Source organism: Cucurbita pepo, chromosome LG09 (assembly GCF_002806865.2).
Source record: "Cucurbita pepo subsp. pepo cultivar mu-cu-16 chromosome LG09, ASM280686v2, whole genome shotgun sequence".
NCBI lineage: Eukaryota > Viridiplantae > Streptophyta > Magnoliopsida > Cucurbitales > Cucurbitaceae > Cucurbita > Cucurbita pepo.
Genome location: NC_036646.1, coordinates 9,478,820 through 9,503,607, shown reverse-complemented (window position 1 = coordinate 9,503,607; position 24,788 = coordinate 9,478,820). Strand labels below are relative to the sequence as shown.

The following is a 24,788-nucleotide window of genomic DNA, read 5'->3' as shown; positions in this document are numbered from 1 at the left end:
GAATAGTCCTTTCTTACTTTTCCTTTTCCTTTTCTCTCTCTATATTTCTTTTTAATTCTGCTCTGTACCCTTCTTTAATGCTCTCAACAGACCATCTTTTCTTCACATCACTTCATCTCCCTAATGGAAACTTTCTTCTCACTTCTTCAAAATTCCAAAATTTGTACTTTACTCGATTAGATTAGAATTGGGTTGAGTTTTGAGAACGATCCGTTTGTGGGTTGACTTTTTTTTGTTTGGTCAACCTTACTATCTCAAAAATAAGATTACAATTTAACCCTATTTGACATTTATAACTGATATTAGTGATGCATTGTGACTGGTAAATGTTTGATATTTGATAGTACGTGGAAGTCTTTTTTCAACCTAACCCATGGACACCGTGCGGATTGATTTACCATCGAGAGGTAAAAAACGAATAGTAATTTGTTTGATTAGAAAGGCGAGAAGGGTAAGCAAACATTCAAGTTTTGTGCAATGGATGAAAGTGTTGCCTACAAACTTGGCAAGTGATTTGAAGGATGGTGGAGTTGATTTTGTTGATGGCATGTTCTTTCAAAGCAAGAGCTCTTTGTAGCTCAGCTTGAGCTTGTTGTCTCATTCTCTTGGCATTGGCTAACTCTTTCTCAGCCAATTCAATCTGTTTCTTTGCTTCATTTCTTGCTTCTTCAGCCACTGCCTTCTCTTCCCTTGCTACTCTCATTCTCTCTTTAGCTTCTTCTTTCAGCTTCAATAAATTCAACCCATTTCCAATTTGTTCATCAAAATTCATTTGGTAATGATCTTTTTGTTCAATTTTTTCACCATAATTGCAAGACCCAATTGAAAGCTGCAAATGGGTTGAGTAAATTTCATGTTTTTTTGGAGAAACTGAAACTTTAATGGAATTTGAAGAGGTTGAAAGTTGAAGGTCTAAATTTTGATGATGGGTGATGAGTTTTTGGGGAGTTTTTGGTGTGTGGGTTTGGTTTAAGAAGCTGAAATTTGTATCTGAAGAAGGAGTTGGAGTTGGGCTTGAAGCTGTTCTTGATAAACAAGGTGGTGGTGGTGGTGGTGGTGGTTGTAAAGATGCCTCCTTTTCTGGTTGTTGATGATGACCCAATTTGCAACTATCTTGATGCTCTATGAAACTCTCCACCCTAAATCAAAACAAAACCCATTATTCAAAATAAAAGTATATAGAAATGAGAGAAATGAGAGACCTCGAAAGACAAAAAGTTGATATCTTTTCATTAGAGGAATTCATGGATTGAGTTGGATCGGACCTAGAAAGAAAGAAAGTTGATATCTTTTCGCTAGAAGGGTTCGTGGGTTGAGTTGGGTCAAGGTTATAAGTTTTTTAGACTTAGAAAGAAGAAAGTTGATATCTTTTCACTGGACTGTTCATGGGTTAAGTTGAGTCAGAGTCGTAGGTTTTCTAGACCCAGAAAGAAAGTTGATATGTTTTCGCTAGAAGTGTTCGTGGGTTGAGTTGGGTCGAAGCCGTAGGTTTTTTAGACCTAGAAAGAAAGAAAGTTGATACGTTTTCATTAAATGTGTCCATGGGTTAAGTTGGGTCAGGTCGAGAATTTTAGGAGAACTCATGAACCAGCTCAACCCAAATAAGTTCATAACAGTAGTCGTCGAGTCGGGATGAGTTAGGTTAGAGAGAGAGAGAGATGGGTCAGAGAAGAATAAAAGAGGGTAAAATACCTTGAGAAGACTCGACCACAGTCACATGAATGGCCTCTAGTCCCACACGTTTTGAGATGAGCTTTGTAATCAGATTGAACAGCATACCCTTTAGAGCATTTTTCACATACCCATTGCTTATGGTTACTATGTTTTCTTCTAAAGTGTTTCTTAATTCCCACCAAATCCCCCAAAGCATGAGTAGGGTTATGATGTAAGCAGCTCGGTTCCGGACAAACAAACACCCGTTTACGCGTTGTCGTCGTCGTCGTCGTCGTCTCGGTCTTCTTCAATAACTTCCACGGCACCTTATGTCGACGCCGATGCATTTGTAGATTTTGATCTCTCTGAAAACCCTGATGACATATTTCACATACGTAACTATCTGATTCCAATAGGGTTTTCGGAGAGAGAGAAACCACCTCGGCATCTGGGTCTATAAAACATAGCTCAATTAGTCAAAAACATAGCTCAATTGATCAAAAACACGGAAAATTCAATCGAATCGAGATACGAAAGAGGATTTACCGGGAGTGCCCGCGGGTCGTCTTTTTCTTTTGGAATTGGTTCCATTGGTATGAAAGCAATTAGACAAAGGGTCAAGAGAGGAGAGATGAGCCACCATGGAGGGAAAAAGGTGAGGTTTTCATGAAAGGGTTTGAAGATTAAAAGAGGTGGGGGAAGAGAGAGAAAGAAGAGAGAGAGAAGGAGAGGGAGAATGGGACAATGCTTGAGGGATTCATCAGCTTTTGTGTTTATAAATTAATGGGCTTTAAAAATTACAGCTTTATGGATCAGCTTTTTCCATTCCTCAGCTTTATCCCAACCTTTCTTTCTCTCTTTACTTCTTCCAACCATCTTCACCACATGTAGTTATTGAGTTTCTTCAAATCAACTTTTTAAAAGGAGAGAAGAAGAAAGGGGTTTAACTCATAAGGAACCAAAAAAAAAACTAAGTATTTGCTATATATATATATATTATATAGAATAGTGTATGTGTGTATGTATCTTTACTTTGTTTTTTAGTTCAATATTATATTTGCGTCGTAGAGCTTGGGCCGAACATCGAGAAAGTTTAAGAGTGATGGAGAAACCTAGAATATGTCGGTCGAGGATGGGGATAAGCTTGCTAGCTTGTGACGGGTCGAACAGTGAGAAAGTTTAAGAGTGATGGAGAAACCTAGAATTTGTCGGTTGGAAATGGGGATAAATTTGCTAGCTTGTGAAGAAATAGACTTATTCCACCTGATAAAAGAAAAAATCAGGTCTGAAGATCAACAGTTGAACTTCTAATATTGACATGGCTAAGTTAAGGGCATGACTCTGATACCATGTTAAGAATCATGAATCTTCACAATGGCTAAGTTAAGGGCATGACTCTGATACCGTGTTAGGAATCACATATCTCCACAATGATATGATAGTGTCCACTTTGAGCTAAGTTAAGGGCATGATTCTGATACTAGGAATTTTGGATTTCTACAATGGTATGATATTGTCTACTTTGAGTGTAAGCTCTCATGGCTTTGCTTTGGGCTTCTCCAAAAGACCTAATATCAATAGAGATGTATTTCTTACTTATAAACCGATGATCATTCCCTAAATTAGTCAATGTGAGACTCACTCCCAACAATCCTCCCCTCAAACAAAGTACACTATATAGCCTCTTCTTAGGCCTATGGAGCCCTCGAACATTTAAACCCTAAAGTTGACGACGATGTATAATGAGTCAACGCGAACAATATTTGCTAACGATGGGGTTGACGGCGATACATAACATATCAAAGTTGACAATATTGGCTAGCGATAGGCTTGGGTTGTTACGATATATATAATATATAGCGGTTCAAATGGTATTGATTTTTTATTCCTACCTTAAATTTCTAACTCTATTTTCTTGTCAATCCCTAAAATTTTAAAGCTCTTGATGTTGACCCCTCAACTTGTACAAAATTTCATTTTTGATCCTCTTCTCGTTTCTTTAAGATATTGTAAACATGGTGTCGTACATTTATTATGCCATATTACTACTTTCACAATAAAGATATAAATGCATGGAAGTTAGAGAAGGGCTAAAATTGGAATTTCACGCCATTAAAAAAAATAAACATTTGTTTTTTTTATATATATATTTTTATTTAAATATTTCGTCTCAAATAATTTAACCAGTTAAAACATATATTCTTTATCCGCTCCGCACTTGGCTACCCAGCGTTTACTGTGGGCACGATAACTGGTATACCAGAGGTGCGTCCTTCCCGGTCCTCTCATATTAGGGAAAGGTCCTCTCAATGTTCTAACGCCCACATTGGATATGGACTGAATTGTCTCACAACGTTCTGAACCCAGCTCACATACCGCTTTAATGGGCGAACAGCCCAACCCTTGGAACATACTACAGCCCCAGGTGGCGAAGAGCCGACATCGAGGTGCCAAACCTTCCTGTCGATGTGAGCTCTTGGGGAAGATCAGTATGTTATCCCTAGAGTAACTTTTATCCGTTGAGCGACGGTCGTTCCACTCGACACCGTCGGATCACTAAGGCCGACTTTCGTCCCTGCTTGACGGGTGGGTCTTGCAGTCAAGCTCCCTTTGCACTCGAGGGCCAATCTCCGTCTAGCCCAAGAAAACTTTTGCACGCCTCTGTTACCTTTTGGGAGGCCTACGCCCCATAAAAACTGTCTACCCGAGACTGGATCATTTCGAAGATATCAAAACATATTTTTTTTTTTCAAAAAGGACTTGAATTTGAAATATGTGGGAAAAAAAGAGGGGAAAAGACGAAAATAGCCTCAAGTTTGGAGTTAAAAGTAGGGTTTGTTTTATCCAGGTTAAGTAGGAGCAGCTTTTGTAAAGGGTGAATCAGGTGGTGGCGGAATGAAAAGTCACCTTCCAGGGGCACGGTGGTCAATATCATCATAATTATTTATGTGTAAGATTCATAGTCTTTCTTTTTCCACATGCATACAAAAGAAACAAGTTAAAATAAATAAATTCAGGCTCCAAGTCCGGCCAGTAAATCATAATTTTTTTTTTTTTTTTTTTGAACTCAAAATCAGAGGCTAAGGATTACTTCCACTCAACAACTTTAATTTAATATATTTACTCATAAATAGTTGAAATTATTCTTTATTTTATTGAAATTAAAATAAAAAATGATTGTTGGGAGTGAGTCCCACGTTGGTTAATTTAGTGAAAGATATGGCTTCCCTAAAAAGCCTCGTACCAATTGAGATGTATTCTTTACTTATAAACTCCTCATCATTCCCTAAATTAGCCAATGTGGGACTCACAATCGTCCCCGAACAAAGTACACTATAAGCATATTCCCTTAATCGAGGCTCGACTCCTTCCTCTTGAGCCCTTCACAATCCTCCCCCGAACAAAGTACACTATAAACCTCCCCTTAATCGAGACTCGACTCATTTCTTTGGAGCCCTTCACAATTCTCTCCCGAACAAAGTACACTATAAGTCTCCCCTTAATCGAGGTTCGACTCCTTTCTCTAGAGCCCTTGTTTAGTCACTTTTTTACTATACTTTCGAGTCTCACAATCTTTGTTCGATATTTGAGGATTCTATTGTCATGGATAAGTTTAGGACATGACTTTGATACCATGTTAGAAATCACGGCTCTCCACAATGGGATGATATGTATGATACCATGTTTAGTCTTAAGGATTGTTGGAAGTGAGTCACACATTGGCTAATTCAGGGGATGATCATGAGTTTATAAGTAAAGGAATACATATCTATTGATATGAGGCATTTTGGGAAAAACTCAAAGCAAAGTCACGAGAGCTTATGCTCAAAGTAGATGATATCATACCATAAATTTTATTTATTTTTTATTCGGAAGAAGTGAGATTGTTTATTAAAAATAATTGAAATTATTTCTTCATTTAAAATTACATATTTTGTTATAATAACCAAAGCCGCCCCTCGGTAATCATTACGAGTACTATTTTTGGGAAGAAAAATGGGCTAAAATTTAATACTGGCCGGTCAGTCACTCCTATGACGGGCAGCTAGGGGAGAACAGAGAATGTAACTAATAATGAGGTACGGGCAAGGCACAAAAGCAAACCCGGGCAGTAATTTAAATATTAGTTTCACAATTGGAAATGGCCGTCGGATGGTGGTGAAAAATAATCGTACGGTGTAAAATCGCTGATCATTGATCGAACCTTGAGACGGTCTAGATTGTGCCATGTGGTACGTCCTCAGCCATGATAATGAACATTGATTGAATCTGGTCCGTTACATGAGGTTGAATCTGAGCCATATGATTTTGGAGAAGAGAGTTCGGCGTTTTGATCGAATCAAGTGCACCGAAGAATTGTGTGAGAAAAACACCTGATCAAAACCGAGATAATGTCAGCTTTTTATTGAATTATTGATTTTAGTAATGATGATTTGAGCTCACCAAATTTAAAATAGGCATGCCGCATCTAATTAAAATAAATGCCAAATCTTGATTTCTTCTTCGGATACGTTTATTATTGAATGCTCATAACTACAGTACTTTAATTTTTAAATTAAATTATTTATTTACCATTAATAATTAGGTTTTTCAGTCAAAGATTAAAAACCTATAATTATAGGTTCAATTTTTTATGTTTTTTTTTAATTAAAATAGTAACTAAAAAAATCTAAAAACATTTAATTTACCATTAAATATCATATAATTTGGATATATTTAATGAGGGTTGGATTGGATTGATCCGGTTTTCTCGAGTCACTGAAGAAAGAGCTAGGAGTTTTTTCCGTTGGTTAAACGGGAATGAGGACGAAGAATATAATTCTCATCCCCGTCTCACCCCAATTATTTATTTTTATTATAAATAAGTTGTTAATTAATATTAATACTAAGATTTCGTCGAACTAAATAAAAAAAAACGTTAATCCTTTTGTTTCGTGACGTTTGTATCATAATTGATCGACCTAAGCTAATCGGCTTTATAAAAAAAAATATTAATCAAAGACAAATATTCAAATGACTCAATGTCTAGCTTGGGCCAAGGTTTGGTTGTTGTCTATTATTGAGATCATAGTCACATGGGCCAAATCTTCTAATATTCCATAGCATATAAAATAATAATTAATAAATAAAAGTTAGTAGGGTTTTATATTACATTTTTATTCTTAAAACTTATATATATTTTTATAATATACACGTATAATAGAGTGATAACATATATGTGATATCCCACATTAATTGGAGAGGAGAACGAAACATTTCTTATAAGAGTGTGAAAATCTCTCCCTAACGCGTTTTAAAATTGTGAGGTCGACGATGATACATAACAGTTCCAAATAGACAATATTAACGAGTAATTATAAATCATAATTAAGGAATAGTACAAGCTCTTTTGGAACCGTGACACGTGGAAAGAAACAAACCATGTGATAGTGAGAGACATTTCTTTTGCATAAAAGAAAAAAAAAAAAGCAAAAAGTCGAAAGCTATTTTTTAAATAAATAAATAATAATAATAATAACGAATTAAGAACATAAAAAAGCTCACTACTTTATTTTAAAAAATTATTATAAATAACACCTATATAGTTCCCAAATTTAGAACTAATTTATTTTATTTTCCAGCTCATTTCATCTTTTCGTCCCATCGAATCTGTGGTAATTAGTGATTTAATATAGTATAAAGGTATACGACATTAAGTCGAACATCTTGTAAAATAATTTTTCACCCTAATTAATATTGAATTTTACATCGATGATCTAAATTGTTCGGGTCATTTATTCAAATTTTTGTTAACATCTAACAATAAAAGTGGGTGAAACCCGTGAATCAACTAAACTTATAGAGCTTTCATTTATTTGAACGTAACTCAGTTCAAATAAGTTGATAGCCTAACTCAAACCATATCGATTGGGTTTGGTTGACCGAGTTCTTCGGATCACTACCAAGTCTCTATCTCAGAATCAAATTATGGAATATAATCGTTCGTTATGGAAACTCCATCAGATGCATAACCAATAACCAGAGGTCATAAAATACAAAATATTTGCATATGACTTGAAATGAGCTTGCTATATACATAGATGGAAGTAAAGGCTTGTTTGACAGTTCCTCCATTGATGTAGCTCAAGAAGCCTAGCAAGATCGATATTTTATGTTGATTATATTGTGATTCGCTAGCATCAAAAAGCTCAAATTCTCTCGTGGTCACCGGAGGATGACGGTAGTCTATACGTGCGAGTAATCCGAATCTGTGGCGAAAACAATCATCAAGTGCCCATAAAGAATAATTAACTAAATCATATCGTTCTTCTATTTCGATTCGGAAGCTTCATGCTTTGGATCTTACTTAAGTAGATGCAAGGGAAAGCAATAAACGTGATTAGCATCTAATTAAACTAAAAGTCAACCTGTAACAGCCTAAACCTACCGCTAGCAGATATTGTCCTCTTTCAGCTTTTCCTTTCGGACTTTCCCTCAAGATTTTAAAACGTGTCTCTAGGGAGAGGTTTCCACACCCTTGTAAAGAATGATTCGTTCCTTTCTCCAACCGATAAGATTTCACAGTCCACCACCTTTGAGATCCAGCGTCCTCGTTGGTACTCGTTCCTCTCTTCAATCGATGTGGGATCTCACAATCTACCTCCTTCGAATCTCAACGTCCTTACTGACACACTGTCTGGTGTGATGTAGGATCTCACACAACCTAAGCATGGCTTAGTTGGTTAAGACCTATACCCTCGAACAAGAGATCAAAAAGCTTAATGAAAGTTTAACCGCTGAGAACATTCATTCATCCTCTGCATTCCTCCATCAATACTTAGCACTAATTAGTTTTACCTTCAATATTGCCCATGCCTCCCCTCACTTTACTTTATTTATCCTCTTATTTGTAATGCTTTTAAGTTCCATAACACACTAGAAACTTGCAATAGCTGGAGCTCCAAGGTCGAGTGGGTAGTAGGGTTATTCTACTTTTTTCGTAGCCACGACGAAGCTTCTAATAACCGGAGCATTTTGGTTAGTTGATATACTAGGAACGACACTAAGGGTGTGTTTGGATTAACCTCCTCAAAGATTTGTTAGATGGCCAAATGTAACAGCCCAAGCCTACCGCTAGTAGATATTGTCCGCTTTGACCCGTTATGTATCACCGTTAGCCTCACGATTTTAAAACGCACTTGTTACGGAAAAGTTTTCACACCCTTATAAGAAATGCTTCATTCCCCTCTCCAACCGATATGGGATCTCACAATCCACCCCCCTCAAGGCCTAGCGTCCTCGCTAACACACCGCCTGGTGTCTGACTCTAATACCATTTGTAACATCCCAAGCCCAACGCTAGCAGATATTGTCCTCTTTGGGCTTTCCCGTCCGGGCTTCCCCTAAAAGTTTTAAAATGCGTTTGCTAGGGAGAGATTTTCACACCTTTATAAAAAATGTTTCGTTCTTCTCTCCACCTGACATGGGATCTCATATATATACATTTTATATATAAAAATGTTTAAATTAAATAGTATGTCAAATTCACCCGAACTCTCGTTCGAAGAAAAGCATCAAACGTTCGGGTTCATTCATTTTATTGTGGATGGTTTGGTTAGTAGGCTCTACTACAGAAACTGCCAATTTAGACCATTGAACCTAATCACAGCCTTAATATCTAATCATGCTTGAACTGAGACTATGAATGATGAATCCAACCACAGGTAGGCAAGAGAAGGTTACCTGTGCAAAAGCATAAATTGCTCGTAAAATTCTAGCATAATCAGTTCCCATCATCTGAATGACCATATCCGCCAGAAATGTTCCCCAAAACCTGAATCAGAAACAAAAAACCTGATCACACGTGTATACCGAGCACATATGTTATCGAGTCAAGACCGGGCCACGTTTGAGCACGAAAGAAAGAAATTAGGTCATCATCTACAAACGTAAATACGAAAAACACTTGCACCCAAGTGTAAATGAAGATATTATTTTTCTTTTTGATATCCACTTTAGGTTAAGCTTGTTCGGGTCTCAATTATTCTCATAAGACAACTACTTAACCATATCAGATAGTAAATCCCAAGTAAGTGGCTACTGTATCAGCCCAAGCCCACTGCTAGCAGATATCGTCCGCTTTGGCATGTTACGTATCCCATCAGTCTCACAACTTTAAAACGCATTTGCTAGGAAGAGGTTTCCACACCTTTATAAAGAATGCTTTGTTCCCCTCTCCGGTCCATATGGAATCTCACAATTCACTCTCCTTGGGAGTCCAGCGTCCTCGCTAGCACACAGCCCGGTATCTGACTCTGATATCATTTGTAACAGCTCAAGCCCACTGCTAGCAGATATTGTCCGCTTTGGCCCGTTACGTATCATCGTCAGGCTCACGGTTTTAAAACGCGTCTGCTAGGGAGAGGTTTACACACCCTTATAAAGAATGCGTCGTTCTCCTCTCCAATTGATGTGGGATCTCACACCCACCGTGGCTTGAACCCGTCCTCTTATAGGGAGAGATTGGGAGAGATTGAGAAAGTTTAAAGGCATAAAATAAATTCATAAAGTGAATGGCAGAAGAGGTAATTACATTGGGCCGAGCAAGGTCATAATGCTTCTAAAACCAAGATATCTTGAAGCAGCACCTGCAAGACCCTGTCCCAAATTGGAAGAAATAGATATCTCAATCTTACTGCATGCCGATGGGCTAAAACTTAAATAGCTTCCATTCAAAGAGCTGTTGTAATGACCATTATGTGTGTCAGAAGGTGTAACGACCCACTTTTCGAGGGACTCGAGCCACGGACCGTTACTCAATGACAGAAGGCTTGAAAACGTTGTAATTATACACCGTTATAGATCTATCATTGATGCATTGGAATTGAGAACAAAAGTATATGATTACCTTTTGGGCAACGAGCAAGGCGACTCTCGACTCGAGATTGGCTGCAGCTAACTGTCCACCCTAAGAAGTCAGGAAGGTAAAGAATAAAGGTGTAAGGGATACGATTATGGTTTGTAAAACGAAAGAATTGGTCGATGTTTAAACGATTATGGCTTCAAAAGTTTGCATGATTTACAGGCAAAGATAATCTTTTCAGAAAAACCTCGATGCTCTAAAAAAAAAAAACGTTCCTTATTCCGATCAAAAAAAATATTATCTTGCCAAAAAACAACGATCATATAGAAAAGTCGAGCTGGAAAGCAGAACTTCCAGGTAGATGTCAATTGGACAACCAGAGCATGACAAGCAAGGGACATTCTTGGTTGCTTAAGGTGGTTCTCGTAACAGTTCAAGCCCACCACTAGTAGATATTGTCCACTTTGGCCCGTTACGTATCGTCATCAACCTCACGGTTTTAAAACACGTTTACTAAGGAGAGGTTCATTCCCCTCTCCAACCGACGTGGGACCTCACAATCCACCTCCCTTGGGGCCAGCATCATCGTAGGCACACCGCCCGGTGTCTGGTTCTGATACCATTTGTAACCGCCCAAACTCACCGCTAGCAGATATTGTCCGCTTTGGCCCGTTACGTATCGCCGTCAGCCTCACGGTTTTAAAACGTGTCTACTAGGGAGAGGTTCGTTTCACTCTCCAACCAATGTGGGACCTCAGACTTCTATCTATAAACCATGGTATTTATTCCTAGGTCCAAATGTATCGAGAATACTTAAGATGTTTTTTTTAATATCCATGAGTGTCCAGACCAATTTGCGCGCACCTCGACTATTCTCACCAGACAATTGTCTGACTCTACTACATTTTAGATGTTACCGAGTACCTTTTTGATGATTTCCTTCTTAATTTGATAGTTGGCCGCTTCTCGAAACATCTTCCCAGATAAAGTCCTAGCAAACTGCAACAAGACTAATGCTTCTTGAGAAGAAAAAAAAAATTCAGAATAAAACAGGATAACCATATTCTTACCACTTGAAACATTTTAACCACGGTTATCAAACTACCGCCCTGTCGAGAGAAAGACAACGATGTGAGAAAATGCAATGGCGTTCAATGTGAAGCGAAACGTGCCATGTGCAAAACGAGCTAATAAAACCGATACCTTTAATATCAAGGATGGCAGGTCAGACGCTCCATCAGTGGCTGCTAAAGTTTGCACCTTCCACTGATTGAGTCCAAGTTGTAGACTACCTTCAAGGTTAGACTGCCTCACTGATTCTTCACTACATGGGAAAGGGCAAATTTTTCCATCTTACCAACATACACACACAAAAACATGCACTTGATTTATATATAGATATAGAACTTCATTATATTGAATAGATTATAAATCCAGAGCAATCAAAGAAACGTAATATTAACCGGGTTTTAGTTGTTCAGGTTCATTTATAGTTACAAATCCTTGAATCAAGAGTCGATATGATCATCTAATCTAGTTCATCATTGTAGAGCACGATCACCACTTTGTTCACTTTCTACATGTGAGATCCTACATCGGTTGGAGAGGGGAACGAAGTGTTCTTTATAAGGGTGTGGAAACTTCTCCCTAATAGACGCGTTTAAAAAATTTTGAGGGGTAGCCCAAAAAGAAAAACCTAAAAAGGAAAATATTTGTTAGAGGCGGGCTTGAGCTGTTACAAGTGGTATCAAAGCCAGACACCGGTCGGTGTGTTAGTGAGGACGCTAAGCCCTGAAGGGAGGTGGACACTAGGCGGAATACCTACGAGGACGCTGGGCCCGAATGGGAGTGGATTGTGAGATCCCACATTGATTGGAGAGGAGAACGAGTGTCAGCGAGGAAGCTAGACCCTGTAGGGGGGTGGATTGTGAGATCCCACAACGGTTGAGGAGGAGAACTAAGCGTTTTTTATAAGGGTGTGGAAACTTCTCCCTAGTAGACGCATTTTAAAAACCTTGAGGGGAAGCACGAAAGGGAAAGCCCAAGGAGGACAATATCTACCAGCGGTGCTTGGGGGAAAGCCTAAAAATGACAATAACCGCTAGTGGTGGGCTTAAGCTGTTGCACTACATTTAGTAGCAAGCTTCCTAGAAATACTGTTTGATCGACGCATTTTTCATTTATTACGACTCCTAAAACTTAAATTAAATGTTCGGTTACTAATAAATATATGTTTGGATCAACGTAACCAGCAATTACCGATCGAGCTATACCAACACATCTAGATTTTACAAACTCAAATGATCAAATCTAAGGTATAAAATGCAGGCCTCAGTAAAGTACCTCGAGTATTCCTGTAACAAATGAAGAAATATTTCTGCTTCAAGGTCTTCGGAAGACAACTTAGTTGAGCAAGGAACGTTTAACTTTTTTCTCACTGTAAGCAAGACATCTCTATAAGATGGTCTCCAACCCCTTCCAAGAACAACATATGAAATAAACTCATATAATTGAAATGCAACTCGCATAAGAACAATCAGCATAAAAATTCTTGATTTCAGCCTAACAGCAATATGAACTATGCATAAGTTCTAGTTTGGCATTACGAAACCTTAATGTTGATCGGGCATCGGCTGCAAGGTATAAGAATCGAGACTCGAGCGTTGAAATAAAATCATCTCTCTCTTCAAGGTCTTCCTCAATCATAGCATAGTCAGTTTCGCCATGGTTCGTAATCGATTTCACCAAAGGGCTGAAGTAACTGCACGTCGTTAACATAAAGATCAGCCTCCTAAAACTAAACTCGAAATCTAAAACCTAAGATACACGAATTCCAACTAAAAATACTTCTAAACAGTTGTAACAGTTTTAGCCCACCGCTAGCAGATATTGTCCGCTTTAGCCCGTTACGTATTACTGTTAGTCTCATAGTTTTAAAGCGCGTCTACCAGGGAGAGGTTTCCACACCCTTAGAAGGAATGCTTCGTTCTCCTCCCAACCATTGTGAGATCTCACAATCCACCCCCCTTAAGGGCCAGCGTCCTAGCTGGCACACCGCCTAGTGTCTAGCTCTCATACCATTTGTAACAGCTCAAGCCCCGTTACGTATCGCCGTCAACCTCAAGGTTTTAAAACGCGTCTACTAAGGAGAGGTTCCACACCCTTATAAGGAATGCTTCGTTTTCCTCTCCAACCGATATTGAATCTCACATTCCACCCCCTTGGGGGCCAGCGTCCTAGTTGACACACCATCAAGTGTCTAGCTCTAATACCATAGGTAACAGCTCAAGCCCACCGCTAACAGATATTGTCCACTTTTGCCCGTTACGTATCGTCATCAGCCTCACAATTTTAAAACGCATCTACTAGGGAGAGGTTTCAACACCCTTATAAGGAATGTTTCGTTCTCTTCTCCAACCGATGTGAGATCTCACAACAATGCAACAAATGAAGGCAAACAAACCTGCGACCGAAGAGGATTTGTTCAAGCTCGTATAATTCGGAATTCGTGGCGAGTTCAAGCACAGAACGCAATTCTGGATCAAAAGCACCTGAAACTCACAGAGTCATATCGAAAATTCAATTCAGAAATAGAAATAAAAGAGAAAAAAAGAAAGGCACCTTTGCCATTTCTTGAACTGGAAGCATTACAAGCCACAAACTGTACGCCATTTCTACGCCCAGAAGAGTTGAAAAACAGCTGAATAATACCCGCATTCTTCAGCACCAAGACATAAAACAAACTAGAATCTAGCTATTAAGACAAATTGAAGCACCTAGCCAACGATTCAGCTAGTAAAACGGAACTTAATTGCAGTATACAGCTGATTTGAAACACAGAGCGTCGTCAAAATTAAACCAAATTTGGAAATGAAATTTTAGCAGAAGAAGAATCAGAGTAAGCTTACGGCGTATGGAAGCTTCTTGGAAGCGGGTGGAGAAAGGAAGGTGAATTGAAGCGCAGCCAAAGCAGTCGTCATGGAAGAACACTTCGCCGCCGTCGCGGTTTATGATAGTATCAGCGGCCACTCTTGAAGTTTCGATGCTCGTCACGCACAACCATAGAACCTAAATTAAAAAGAAAAATAAAATTACACGAAGAATTAAATTAATTTTAATTTTTTTTTATAACGATACAAACTCAATTTTAAAAATAAAATTAATACATGAAAAATAATTTTTTTATGAAAGAGTATGAAAAATTAGGTCCTACGTGGCAATAAATTGGGTCCTTATTGGTAATTTTAGTTTATGACTATTATTTTAAGTTCAACCCTACCGCTAACAGACATGTTTATTGCTCGTTACTTATTTAAAACACGTGTACTAAGCAGATATTCTTATGCCCTTATAGGTAATGTCTGTTCCCCTCTCCATCTGGGATCTCACTAAATATCCTCCCAAAAACGACCCGTAGGGCATTGACATGCTAAGAGTAGTATCTTAATGTTGTAATCCATACGCTTTGAAACAATCGGGAGAAAAAAAAATCTCTATAATGCTAGATGTTATCGATGCTATGAACCGAAACATGCAAATGGGTGCAGTCCTTTCCTTGCACGAGTGTGACATTATCCCCTCGTTTCATAGCATTGGGACATTTTATCAACAAGGTACAGACCTCCCTATACCAATAAGGTATACTTTTCTTTTCAGTCGCTTAATTATAAGAACTTCATAGTTAAACATGTTTTATTTAGAGCAATTCTATGTTCGGTGACCTTCTAAGAATTTCTTTTAGGACAAAACATGCTGGAATAACTCGTGTTGGTCTGTGGAGATAGTCTTCCCTCTTAAGAAACGCAGTGTAGGTTGCATCATATTGTAGGAGAATTATTCTCCGTATAACTTTTTTACTTCATATTTTGTTGAACTCAAAAAAACAAAATTTAAAATCTCGTTTATTAACCACGTGGTTTTTGAAACTTAAGCGAATAGATACTGCTTTCAACTACAACCAGAATTTTCCAGCCAAGCTGTCCACTGAATTACAGACAAAACTGGCTGTCGCTATCTTATCCCTGTTTCCAAACACCTAGTAACCTAAAAACATGCTTTCATATGCATATATTATCATATATTATATAATTAATAATATTACATGACACCAAAGCTTTTCCATTTTCTTTTAAATGTTTGCCTTTTGGCGCCTTGCAATATTAGGGTTTCGGGTTGTAACGTTTTGTGCTCAAGATTCGGATCAAGATCGGAAATTTAGATTTGGCACCTGATAACCCTAATATTCTCTCTCGACATGATCACATTAACTATCTTTCAACACGGTTTATCCTCATATACTTTGAGATCTCATATCAGTTGGAAAGTAGAATAAAACATTCCTTATAAGGACGTGGAAATCTCTGACGCATTTTAAAATCGTGAAATTGACATAACAGGTCAACACGAACAATATGTGCTCGTGGTGTACTTGAGTTGTTACAAATGGTATTAGAGCCAGATACCAGGCGGTGTGCCAATGAAACTTTTTATCATCCTGGCATCGAGCTATTTTTCTGCAGGACCTCCCCTACAGTATCGTCACCGCAGTAGAGTTTAACCACCTAGTTCGGGATGGATTGGTGTTGTTCCTCTACGCCTAGGACACCAGAATATTGAACCATGAACGAAAAAAAGGCACGAGAAAAAAGCATATTGGCTAGTGATTGTGAGGCCCCAATTCTTGACCAGAGGGGATTGACTTTAAAAATATATAATAAATACCTTTATTCCCGTCGATTTGAATACAAAAATTAAAAATTTAGAGATTTATTATTTAATATATTTAAAAATATTAGAAAATTTTCAATTACAACACAAAAATATCAAAATCAAAATTTTAATTTAATAATAAATAATAAAATCCCTCACTATTATTTTGGTATATTTTCGGGGGTGAATTATTGCTGGACGACCCGAAACGGTTCACGGGTCTGCTGACAACTTTCAAAATGGACATTAAAGCCCACTTCAACAGTAAAAAAAAGAATTACAGTGGAGGGACTATTGTCGGAAATTACCCTTCCAGTAATTATTCTTTTATTTTTACATTTTTCTATGGCAGGTTTAATTGGGCAATGATAAACTCACACCGCTGTGATGTATTGTCAATATTTATGAAGAATTAATCTCACATATATATATATATATATATAAATATATGTTAAGAATAACTCAAGTTCATGAACCTAGACATCAAATCAATGTTCTTTTCCAAATATGATATTTGGAAGCCAAAACATTAAGATTCTTCCCTCTTTTTATCTTTTTCCTCCTTTCTCCAATAATAGCAATCCCACACCAAATATCTTTTAATTAATTTATTTATATTTTATATATATATATATATATATATATATATTAATTTCAAGCCCATGCTCACAAAAAATGTCTTCCCATCTAACTATAATTTTCCGATTATTTTTAATTATGAGAAGTGTTTTGTTCACCTCTCGAATTAACGTGGGATCCCAAAATCCACCCCTTGTTGGTACACTGCTCGATGTCTAACTTTGGAATCTCACAATTCACCCCTCTTGGGGTCCTAGAGCCCTCGCTAACATACCGCTCGGTGTCTGCCTTTATACCATTTGTAACAACTCAAGCCCATCATTGCCAGATATTGTCCCATTTTGACTTGATATCGTCATCAATCTCATAGTCTTTAAAACGCGTATGTTAGGAAGAAGTTTATACATTTTTATAAGAAATGCTTCGTTCCCCTCTTGAACCGATGTAGGATTTATTATGTAACAACCCAGATCCACTGCTAGCAGATATTGTCCTCTTTGACTTTCCCTTTCGAGCTTCCCCTCAACGCTTTAAAACGCGTCTGCTATGGAAAGGTTTCCACACCCTTCTAAATCCTTATAAATAGTGGTTTGTTCTCCTCCCTAACCAATGGGACATCACATATTCACTTCATTTTATATATATGTTAGTTACAACCATGGTCTGTTTCACATATTGCATATTTCTTAAAAGACCGTTAATGCAACTCTAATAATGTTTCGAACATTATGTGGTTAGTGGCCGAAGAGGACGAGTCGTAGGTAGTAACAAATATTTTAAGTGATTTGTAGTTAATAGCTAAAGAGGTCCAGAGACGAATTGCAACAAAGGAGGACGAGCAGCAAGTTAAAATTGAATCAGATGATCGAATAAGTTCATATCTCTTTACAGCGTTAAAATAAGTCGTAAAGAAAGTATGACGGTAGCTCTTGCACGAGATGCATATATATATATATATATAATTTTAATTAGGGTTAAAAGTTTGGCATCTCAAACGGCAGGATATCCCATTATAAACTCCCAACACACACAGAGAAATAGAGAGAGAAAAAGGGAAGAAAAAATGGACGGAGAGAATTCTCATTATCATTACAGAGAATGCCTACGGAACCATGCAGCGAATCTCGGCAGTTACGCCACCGACGGCTGCGGCGAATTCACTCTCGACGACACCTCTTCTCCGGCCAACCAACTCTACTGCGCCGCCTGCAGCTGCCACCGCAACTTCCACCGCAAAGTCACCTATATCGGCGGCGGCGGACGCTTTTCCTCCGCCGCCCCCACCGCCGACAACCTCATGGACTACGACCGCCACGCGATCGTCGAGTACGCCGCCGCCGACACCGGCGGCAGCAAAAAACGGTTCCGAACAAAGTTCACGACGGATCAGAAGGAAAAAATGCTGGCATTTGCAGAGAGATTGGGTTGGAAATTGCAGCGGAAAGATCTGGACGAGGAGATCGAGAGGTTCTGCCGGAGCGTGGGGATCACTCGCCAAGTTTTCAAGGTTTGGATGCACAATCACAAGAATTCCTTCTCTTCAAATTCTGCTTCCACTGGAAATGTCTCTTCTGTAACAAACCAAGATTAATTAATTTAATAATAAAATTAATCTTTGTTAATGTGAGTTTAGAGTATAAGAAGCCTAATTTAATTTCCCTTTCAGATCCCTCAGTTAATTTTGCTAAAAAGGGTCTAGACTATATAATATATCAATATATAACCCTTTTAATTTGTTTAATTCCATATTTCCCCCTTTTTTTTCCTCGAATTTTTCATGAAAACTGACGCTGACCCATGCATAGAACAAAAGCCAGACTCTGGTCCCTGAATTATTCACAATTTTTCACTTTCGTCCTTCAATTATTGGTTCTTCTCATTTTTACCCCCTACATATTAAAATTTTATCATTTTAAAATATGTTGCTGTTTTTGGGTATAAATAAACTAAATTTCTAAAAGCTCCATAATATTTTAAGAAATAATTAAATAAGATAATTTAATTTAGCAATACACTACAAAATATCTTAATATATTTTTAAAATAATTAAAAAAAATGGATGATGACGTACTCATAACCTCACTGATGAAGTGAGTTAAGATACGACGTCGTTTAAGTTTGCTTTTAACTATTTTTATATTTTTTTAAAATTAAATTTTTTGCTTATCAATAATTTTAATCATCATTATATATTGGAACCGTACTTCCCACTAACATATTCATTATCAACGCACATTTTCTATATAAAAGATTAAAATTGCTTAAGCAAGCTTAAATTTGCCGATTGCTCTCATCGTAATATTCGTGTAAGATCCCACATCAGTTGAAGAGGAGAACGAAACATTTCTTATAACGGTGTAAAAATCTCTTTCTAGTGAACGCGTTTTAAACCCTCGAGGGAAAGCCCAAAAAAGAAAGACGATGGGCTTGAGACATTACATATAGTATCAGAGCCAGACATTAGGTGATATGAGGACACTGACCTCAAGGAGGGTAAATTGTGAGATTCCACGTCGTTTGGAGAGGGGAACGATAAGGGGGTGAAAATCTCCCTAATTGACTCATTTTGAAACCTCGAAGAGAACCCCAGAAGAAAAAATCCAAAGAGAACAATATCTACTAGCAGTATCCAAAGATTGGATACTGGTGGATTTAGGTCATTACAATCCAACAAAGCATATATTATAAAAATAAAATACATCTTATTATTTCTAAAGCTAATAATTCGATTTTCTACCGTATCATCGGTAAACTCCAAATATAAAAATTGCTTAAAGAATTTACACGATAATAATACATAAATTTAAAATTTTAAACATATTTTAACCACTAATCGTAAAAAGATTTACGAGGTTAAATGAGTGATTTATCGATCGACACATCATAGCATAAGAGGAGCTTTATAGTAGTTAGAGTAAAAATTGAGAAAATATTTTCTTGTAATTGATCATTAAATTGTACCATCACATTCAATATTTTTTTTAATTAAAAAAAAAAAGAAATTCAAAAGGGTTAAAATAGTACGTAAATAATGGGCAAGGCTTGTGCTGTCGACTTCATTGCACGTGGCAATGCGCGCTATGATGAAGCCCACCACCAATCACCACCGTTGATTCCATGCCATTCCCATACTTTATTCAACTATCCCCATCAAATCACGTGAATTTCTCTGCACTCCTCACTTCTAATCTTATCTATTTCTATTTTCGTCCCCCACTTTCTCTATATTTCCACATCAGCCACTCGTTTTTATCTTATCTTAAACCCTATTTCCCTATTTGCCCTTCTCCCCTATTTTCTCGACAACAAACTATTTAGTATTCCTTCGTTATAAACTTACAATCATTCTCTAAATTAGCCGACGTGGGACTTTCATCCAATACGAACAAAGTATGCCTCTTTGTTCGATAATTTAGTCACTCTTTGACAATGCCTTCAAGGCTCACGATACTTTGTTCAGACATTTGAGAATTCTATTGATATGACTAAGTTTAAGGCATGACTCTGATACCATGTTAGATGAACACGACTCTTCACAATGGTAGTGTTCACTTGGAGTATAATCATAAATTTCATTTGTTTCTTAATAACTATCGGATAAAAAAAAAAAAAAAGGTATTTTTACAGTAGTGTAAGATCATTAGCCAGTCTATCTTTACTCCGACTTTCTCTGCGTTGTCAAGGATCTACACACGCATAATGTCATAGCTCTAGGGTGCTACCCATAGCCAATCACCGACCCCTGTCTATACTTTCTCGAGCCGAGCCGAAATTCTTCCAAAACTTAATGGGCCATTTTTAACCAAAAACTTTTATCCTTGGGCTTTAAGTTGTTCACAAGCGCCCAATATCCAGATCTCATGGGCAAAATTCTGCATAGCCATGGAAGCTTAGTATATATATATATATATATATATATTCAACAATTAAATTTAATTATTCGTTTTCCGATATAATATGAAGTTTCTATTATTGAACAACTGAAGTAAAAAAAAAAAAGTGCATATTGTTGGTATAGATAGTAACTCTTATTTCCTTTACGCATTTTCTAGTCATTTATTCTCAAGACCGTTTTCATTTGGATGTGATATCAGTTCATTAATGTATGTTCTTTAATTATGAAGCTCATTTGATTGAATAACCTAAAAAAATATGTAATTTACCCGTATAGATAATAACTTTCATTTAATTTAAGTATTTTTTAATCATCATATTTTCATGATCACTTTCGTTCGAACGTAGTTTCGGTTCATTTACGTATTCCTTTTTTATTTTTATTTATTTGCTTGAATTGTAATATTAGAAAGTTATTTATTTATTATTTATTATTTTTATTTTATTGAACTCAAGTATTGTGTTTAAAGATCTCGAGTCAATTTTCAAAATTAAAAATTTTAAAAACAATTTTAATGAATTATAGTTCAATAAATAAAGTATTAATAACTTATTAATTATATAGCTGAAATGTTAATAATGTTTTTTTATTATTATTTTAGACGATAAAATTGAATATATTCCAATAATAATATATTATTTTAGTTAAATTTAATTATAACTCAATTAATTAAAATATATATTATTCAACCAAATATTAAAATTTTATTGATTCTCCTAAAAGAGAAACTTTGTTTATACGCACAAGAGAATATTTTTATTTATTTATTTTGCAAATAAAAGTGAATTATTACAATTAAACTAAAAAAAAAAAAAGAATTATCAGAAATATTTTTGGATTTTCCACTGCTCGAGGTGAGGTTAAATCACAGCCGTTGGATCAGCCTATTTAAATAACATCGTATTCGGCGCGCCCTAATATATGATGCATTAGCGCCGTCCCAGACTGAGGCTATCCTCTTCCGCTTCGGGAACTCGATTCTAATAATCTTGAAGGTAACTCTTCCTTCCAGTTTAGCTTCACTTCTCATCGCTTTCTTGATCCTATGTGCTTCTTACTATTTTCGGATTGTTCTTCGACGATGAATATCCTCTTCTGAGTGTTCTATTGTTGCGCATTTTCATTTTATAGCTTTGGAGCCGGATTTTGTATTTTCTATTAAGGTGTTTGTCGATTTCATAGGTTGCTATGTCTTTGAAACTGATCGTCGTTGATTTTCTTATGTTAAACTTGCTTCTAATGTCTGATTTCTTACGACTTCACAGATCGTAATGTTAAATATATACTAGCGTTGATTGCATCCTTCGATTGTACGTTCAGAAATGAACAATGAAAAACCTAGGTTAGATGAATTAGTCGAACTGTAATTACAGTACGAGCAGAAGCTTACTTTTCACGAATGTTTTTCCGTCAAATGTTGACGGCCTCTCTAGGACAATCTCACTCATGTACTCTCTACGATGAATATGATGAAATGAATGGATAATTTGTAACTGAAAATATTTTTCGGATAAGCTTATGCCTCGATTTGCCTTTCTTGCGGATATCGTTATTGCTAATTGATTCTTCTGATAAGTTTTTTGTTTGATTTATAGTTATAAAAGATATGGCCGAGCACATGTATGCGTTAATCTGTTTTACCTCTCTTTTCTCCGTTGACTAATCTCTGTTTTTTTTTTAATTGCTCTTATTATACAAATCTCCGCGTCTTGTATTTTTTTTTTNATCGTAAGTCTTGTATTTGTTCCTATATTGTGCAGATGGATCATACCAAGCTCCAGAAGATGGCTGGTGCAGTTCGCACTGGAGGAAAAGGTAGCGTGAGAAGGTTAGTTTCATCTGCATCTTTTTGAAAGTTAATGAGTGTGTGAGAAGAGTTAGTTATCTGTTGGTTGGTTTACTTAATAAGGAGTTGGAAATGAATTCAACTGGAAATATGTATCTCTTAAAAGTTTTATCTGGATGTGCTTGATTATATTTTATTTGTTGGTGAGTAATTTCATTGAACCATGGTTTACGTAAAATAATATCATCCAACTGTAGACTTGGCATGATCCTAAGGATGAAGGTAACATGATATGTATACACCGTTCCCCCATCTACTTCTGATTTTCTCTGTTTTCTCATCCATCATTCTATTAGTTCTAATGGATTTCTTTATTGTAATCTGTGAAGTTTGCTTTTGATAGTAGTTCATTTTGATAATTTGATTTACAGCTATTGGTTTACCATTGACAACATATATGATTCTTCTTTATCGTACTACTTGGTTGAGTAATGGTTGAATTCACAAACATAAATTTCATGCTTGTTTGTGTATTGTATCGTTCATTTAAGCAGGTTGTTGTCTCTCGATATTTTCCCATGCTTTCTTAACAAAATTTTTTTGTTTTGCTGTTGAAATATCATTTTCATACTCTTTTTTTTTTTTCAAAGATCGTTTTTTTTTTCTCATTTTTTTTTAAATTTTCTTTATGTCTGTTGTCAATTGAAGGAAGAAGAAAGCTGTTCACAAGACAACTACCACAGATGATAAACGGCTTCAAAGTACCTTGAAGAGAATAGGAGTTAATGCCATTCCTGCTATTGAGGAAGTCAACATCTTCAAGGATGATGTAGTTATTCAATTTACCAACCCGAAAGGTAAAGCCACTCATCTACCCTTTGGCTCTTTACCATCTATATCTTGATACGTAATATATCTAATGTTTAGTTGTTTCTTGTTCTCTATTTCAGTTCAAGCTTCTATTGCAGCAAACACCTGGGTTGTTAGTGGTATAAACGGCTTCAAAGTACCTTGAAGAGAATAGGAGTTAATGCCATTCCTGCTATTGAGGAAGTCAACATCTTCAAGGATGATGTAGTTATTCAATTTACCAACCCGAAAGGTAAAGCCACTCATCTACCCTTTGGCTCTTTACCATCTATATCTTGATACGTAATATATCTAATGTTTAGTTGTTTCTTGTTCTCTATTTCAGTTCAAGCTTCTATTGCAGCAAACACCTGGGTTGTTAGTGGTACTCCTCAAACGAAAAGTAAGTCTCTCCCAACACTTCTTGAATAGAATTAAACATATAACTGATCTTGTGTCCTCAAGTCTAGGGGGATTCTTTGAGTAGTTCTCTAAAATGCAACACTTTCTGTTTTTCGCAAAATTGGTCATATAATTTTTAAAACACAAGAATAGCCTAAATGAAACATCGTATAGTTGTATCTGCTGTATTTTACTTAGCTATTCACTTCCAATTGTATAGTTCTGGTTTTTATCTTAAAAGCCTTGTTACTCTTTATTTCAAACCATTTCTAACTCAATGATGAATATTGCTTATCAAAAGTGTTCATAAGGAGTCGTTTTGGGAATGCTATATAAAAACAATTCAATTTGTTTACGAAATTTTTTTATTCTTTAAATAAGGGGAACTTAGTTGGACAGTGAAACGTTTGAAGCTGTAATGAAACGAGTTATTCTTGAGTAACTGTTAATTGGATGCAAACCTTCAAGTGTTTTTAGTTATGACGTTTTATTGTAATGCAATAAAATTGTGCGAGGGTTCTTAGGGATTAGGATTATATTGTTGAAAATTTTATCCAACCAGCATGTTCTCGTTGGCTTGGAATTCGTAATGCGTCATAATAGGGGGGTTTGCTCTAATTCTAATGGACTGTTCCACTATGTCCAGCATAGGAATACATCTGAGGCTAGGCTGATAAAGTATATTATTATGTTATGGTCTTGGTCCAAAGCTATCGTTTTAAATGGGGGGCAAGTAGTTCTACTTGAAACTGAATAATCTTTATAAATTGTAAAATAGTTGACCGTTGTTAAATTATGTCGTTCTTGACATTTACTTAAATTGCAACATTGACAATTGTAACATCTAATCTGACCCAATCTTATATGTATGCTGTGTAAATGAGCACCTTGTTTATTTGTCGTATAGATTTGTTCTTACCTAAAGCAAGTCCTAAAGATAAAAAAAATCTGTAACGTTTTGCTCAGGCAAGAAATTATGAAGACCCTTCTCTTAGTCCGACACCTTATACGGCTAGAAAACATGGGTTTTTGATGTCTATACCTTTTTTTTTTTTTTTTTTTTTTTTTTTTTG

General features: G+C 36.5%; 4 protein-coding genes across 7 annotated transcripts in view; 2 read left to right on the top strand and 2 right to left on the bottom strand.

Moving 5' to 3' along the window:
- Positions 1-393: 393 nt before the first annotated feature.
- On the bottom strand, positions 394-2,383 carry LOC111802282 (protein SHOOT GRAVITROPISM 5-like). Its single transcript, XM_023686589.1, has 3 exons — positions 2,200-2,383; positions 1,693-2,107; positions 394-1,139 (listed from the first exon to the last, which is right to left on the bottom strand). The coding sequence occupies exons 1-3, from the start codon at positions 2,294-2,296 to the stop codon at positions 464-466; spliced, it is 1,188 nt and encodes a 395-aa protein (XP_023542357.1). The 5' UTR covers positions 2,297-2,383; the 3' UTR covers positions 394-463.
- A 5,173-nt stretch (positions 2,384-7,556) lies between these two features.
- LOC111801326 lies at positions 7,557-14,574 on the bottom strand. 3 transcript variants are annotated; one of them, XM_023685278.1, is made up of 12 exons: positions 14,404-14,574; positions 14,117-14,213; positions 13,959-14,046; positions 13,107-13,256; positions 12,839-12,970; positions 11,699-11,819; positions 11,566-11,604; positions 11,420-11,494; positions 10,541-10,600; positions 10,226-10,290; positions 9,376-9,466; positions 7,557-7,901 (listed from the first exon to the last, which is right to left on the bottom strand). In XM_023685278.1, exons 1-12 carry the CDS (start codon positions 14,473-14,475, stop codon positions 7,842-7,844), a joined length of 1,050 nt encoding a protein of 349 aa, XP_023541046.1. In that variant the 5' UTR covers positions 14,476-14,574; the 3' UTR covers positions 7,557-7,841. The 3 variants fall into 3 exon arrangements, with proteins under 3 accessions (XP_023541046.1, XP_023541048.1, XP_023541049.1); XM_023685280.1 differs by having other exon boundaries at positions 14,117-14,195; XM_023685281.1 differs by lacking the exon at positions 10,226-10,290.
- Positions 14,575-17,766: 3,192 nt separating this feature from the next.
- On the top strand, positions 17,767-18,410 carry LOC111802270 (zinc-finger homeodomain protein 5-like). The gene has a single exon (XM_023686570.1). It carries the CDS (start codon positions 17,847-17,849, stop codon positions 18,372-18,374), a length of 528 nt encoding a protein of 175 aa, XP_023542338.1. The 5' UTR covers positions 17,767-17,846; the 3' UTR covers positions 18,375-18,410.
- Positions 18,411-21,587: 3,177 nt separating this feature from the next.
- The window catches only part of LOC111802186 (nascent polypeptide-associated complex subunit beta-like), a 4,171-nt gene continuing 970 nt past the window's right edge, over positions 21,588-24,788 (top strand). Inside the window, exons 1-5 of one of the 2 annotated variants that reach the window (XM_023686455.1) lie at positions 21,588-21,673; positions 22,439-22,506; positions 23,173-23,243; positions 23,489-23,566; positions 23,660-23,716. In XM_023686455.1, coding sequence (XP_023542223.1) covers positions 22,439-22,506; positions 23,173-23,243; positions 23,489-23,566; positions 23,660-23,716 — 274 coding nt within the window. In that variant the 5' untranslated portion in view covers positions 21,588-21,673. Of the gene's footprint in view, positions 21,674-22,438; positions 22,507-23,172; positions 23,322-23,488; positions 23,567-23,659; positions 23,717-24,788 lie in introns of both variants that reach the window. The other variant, XM_023686454.1, reaches the window with a different exon arrangement.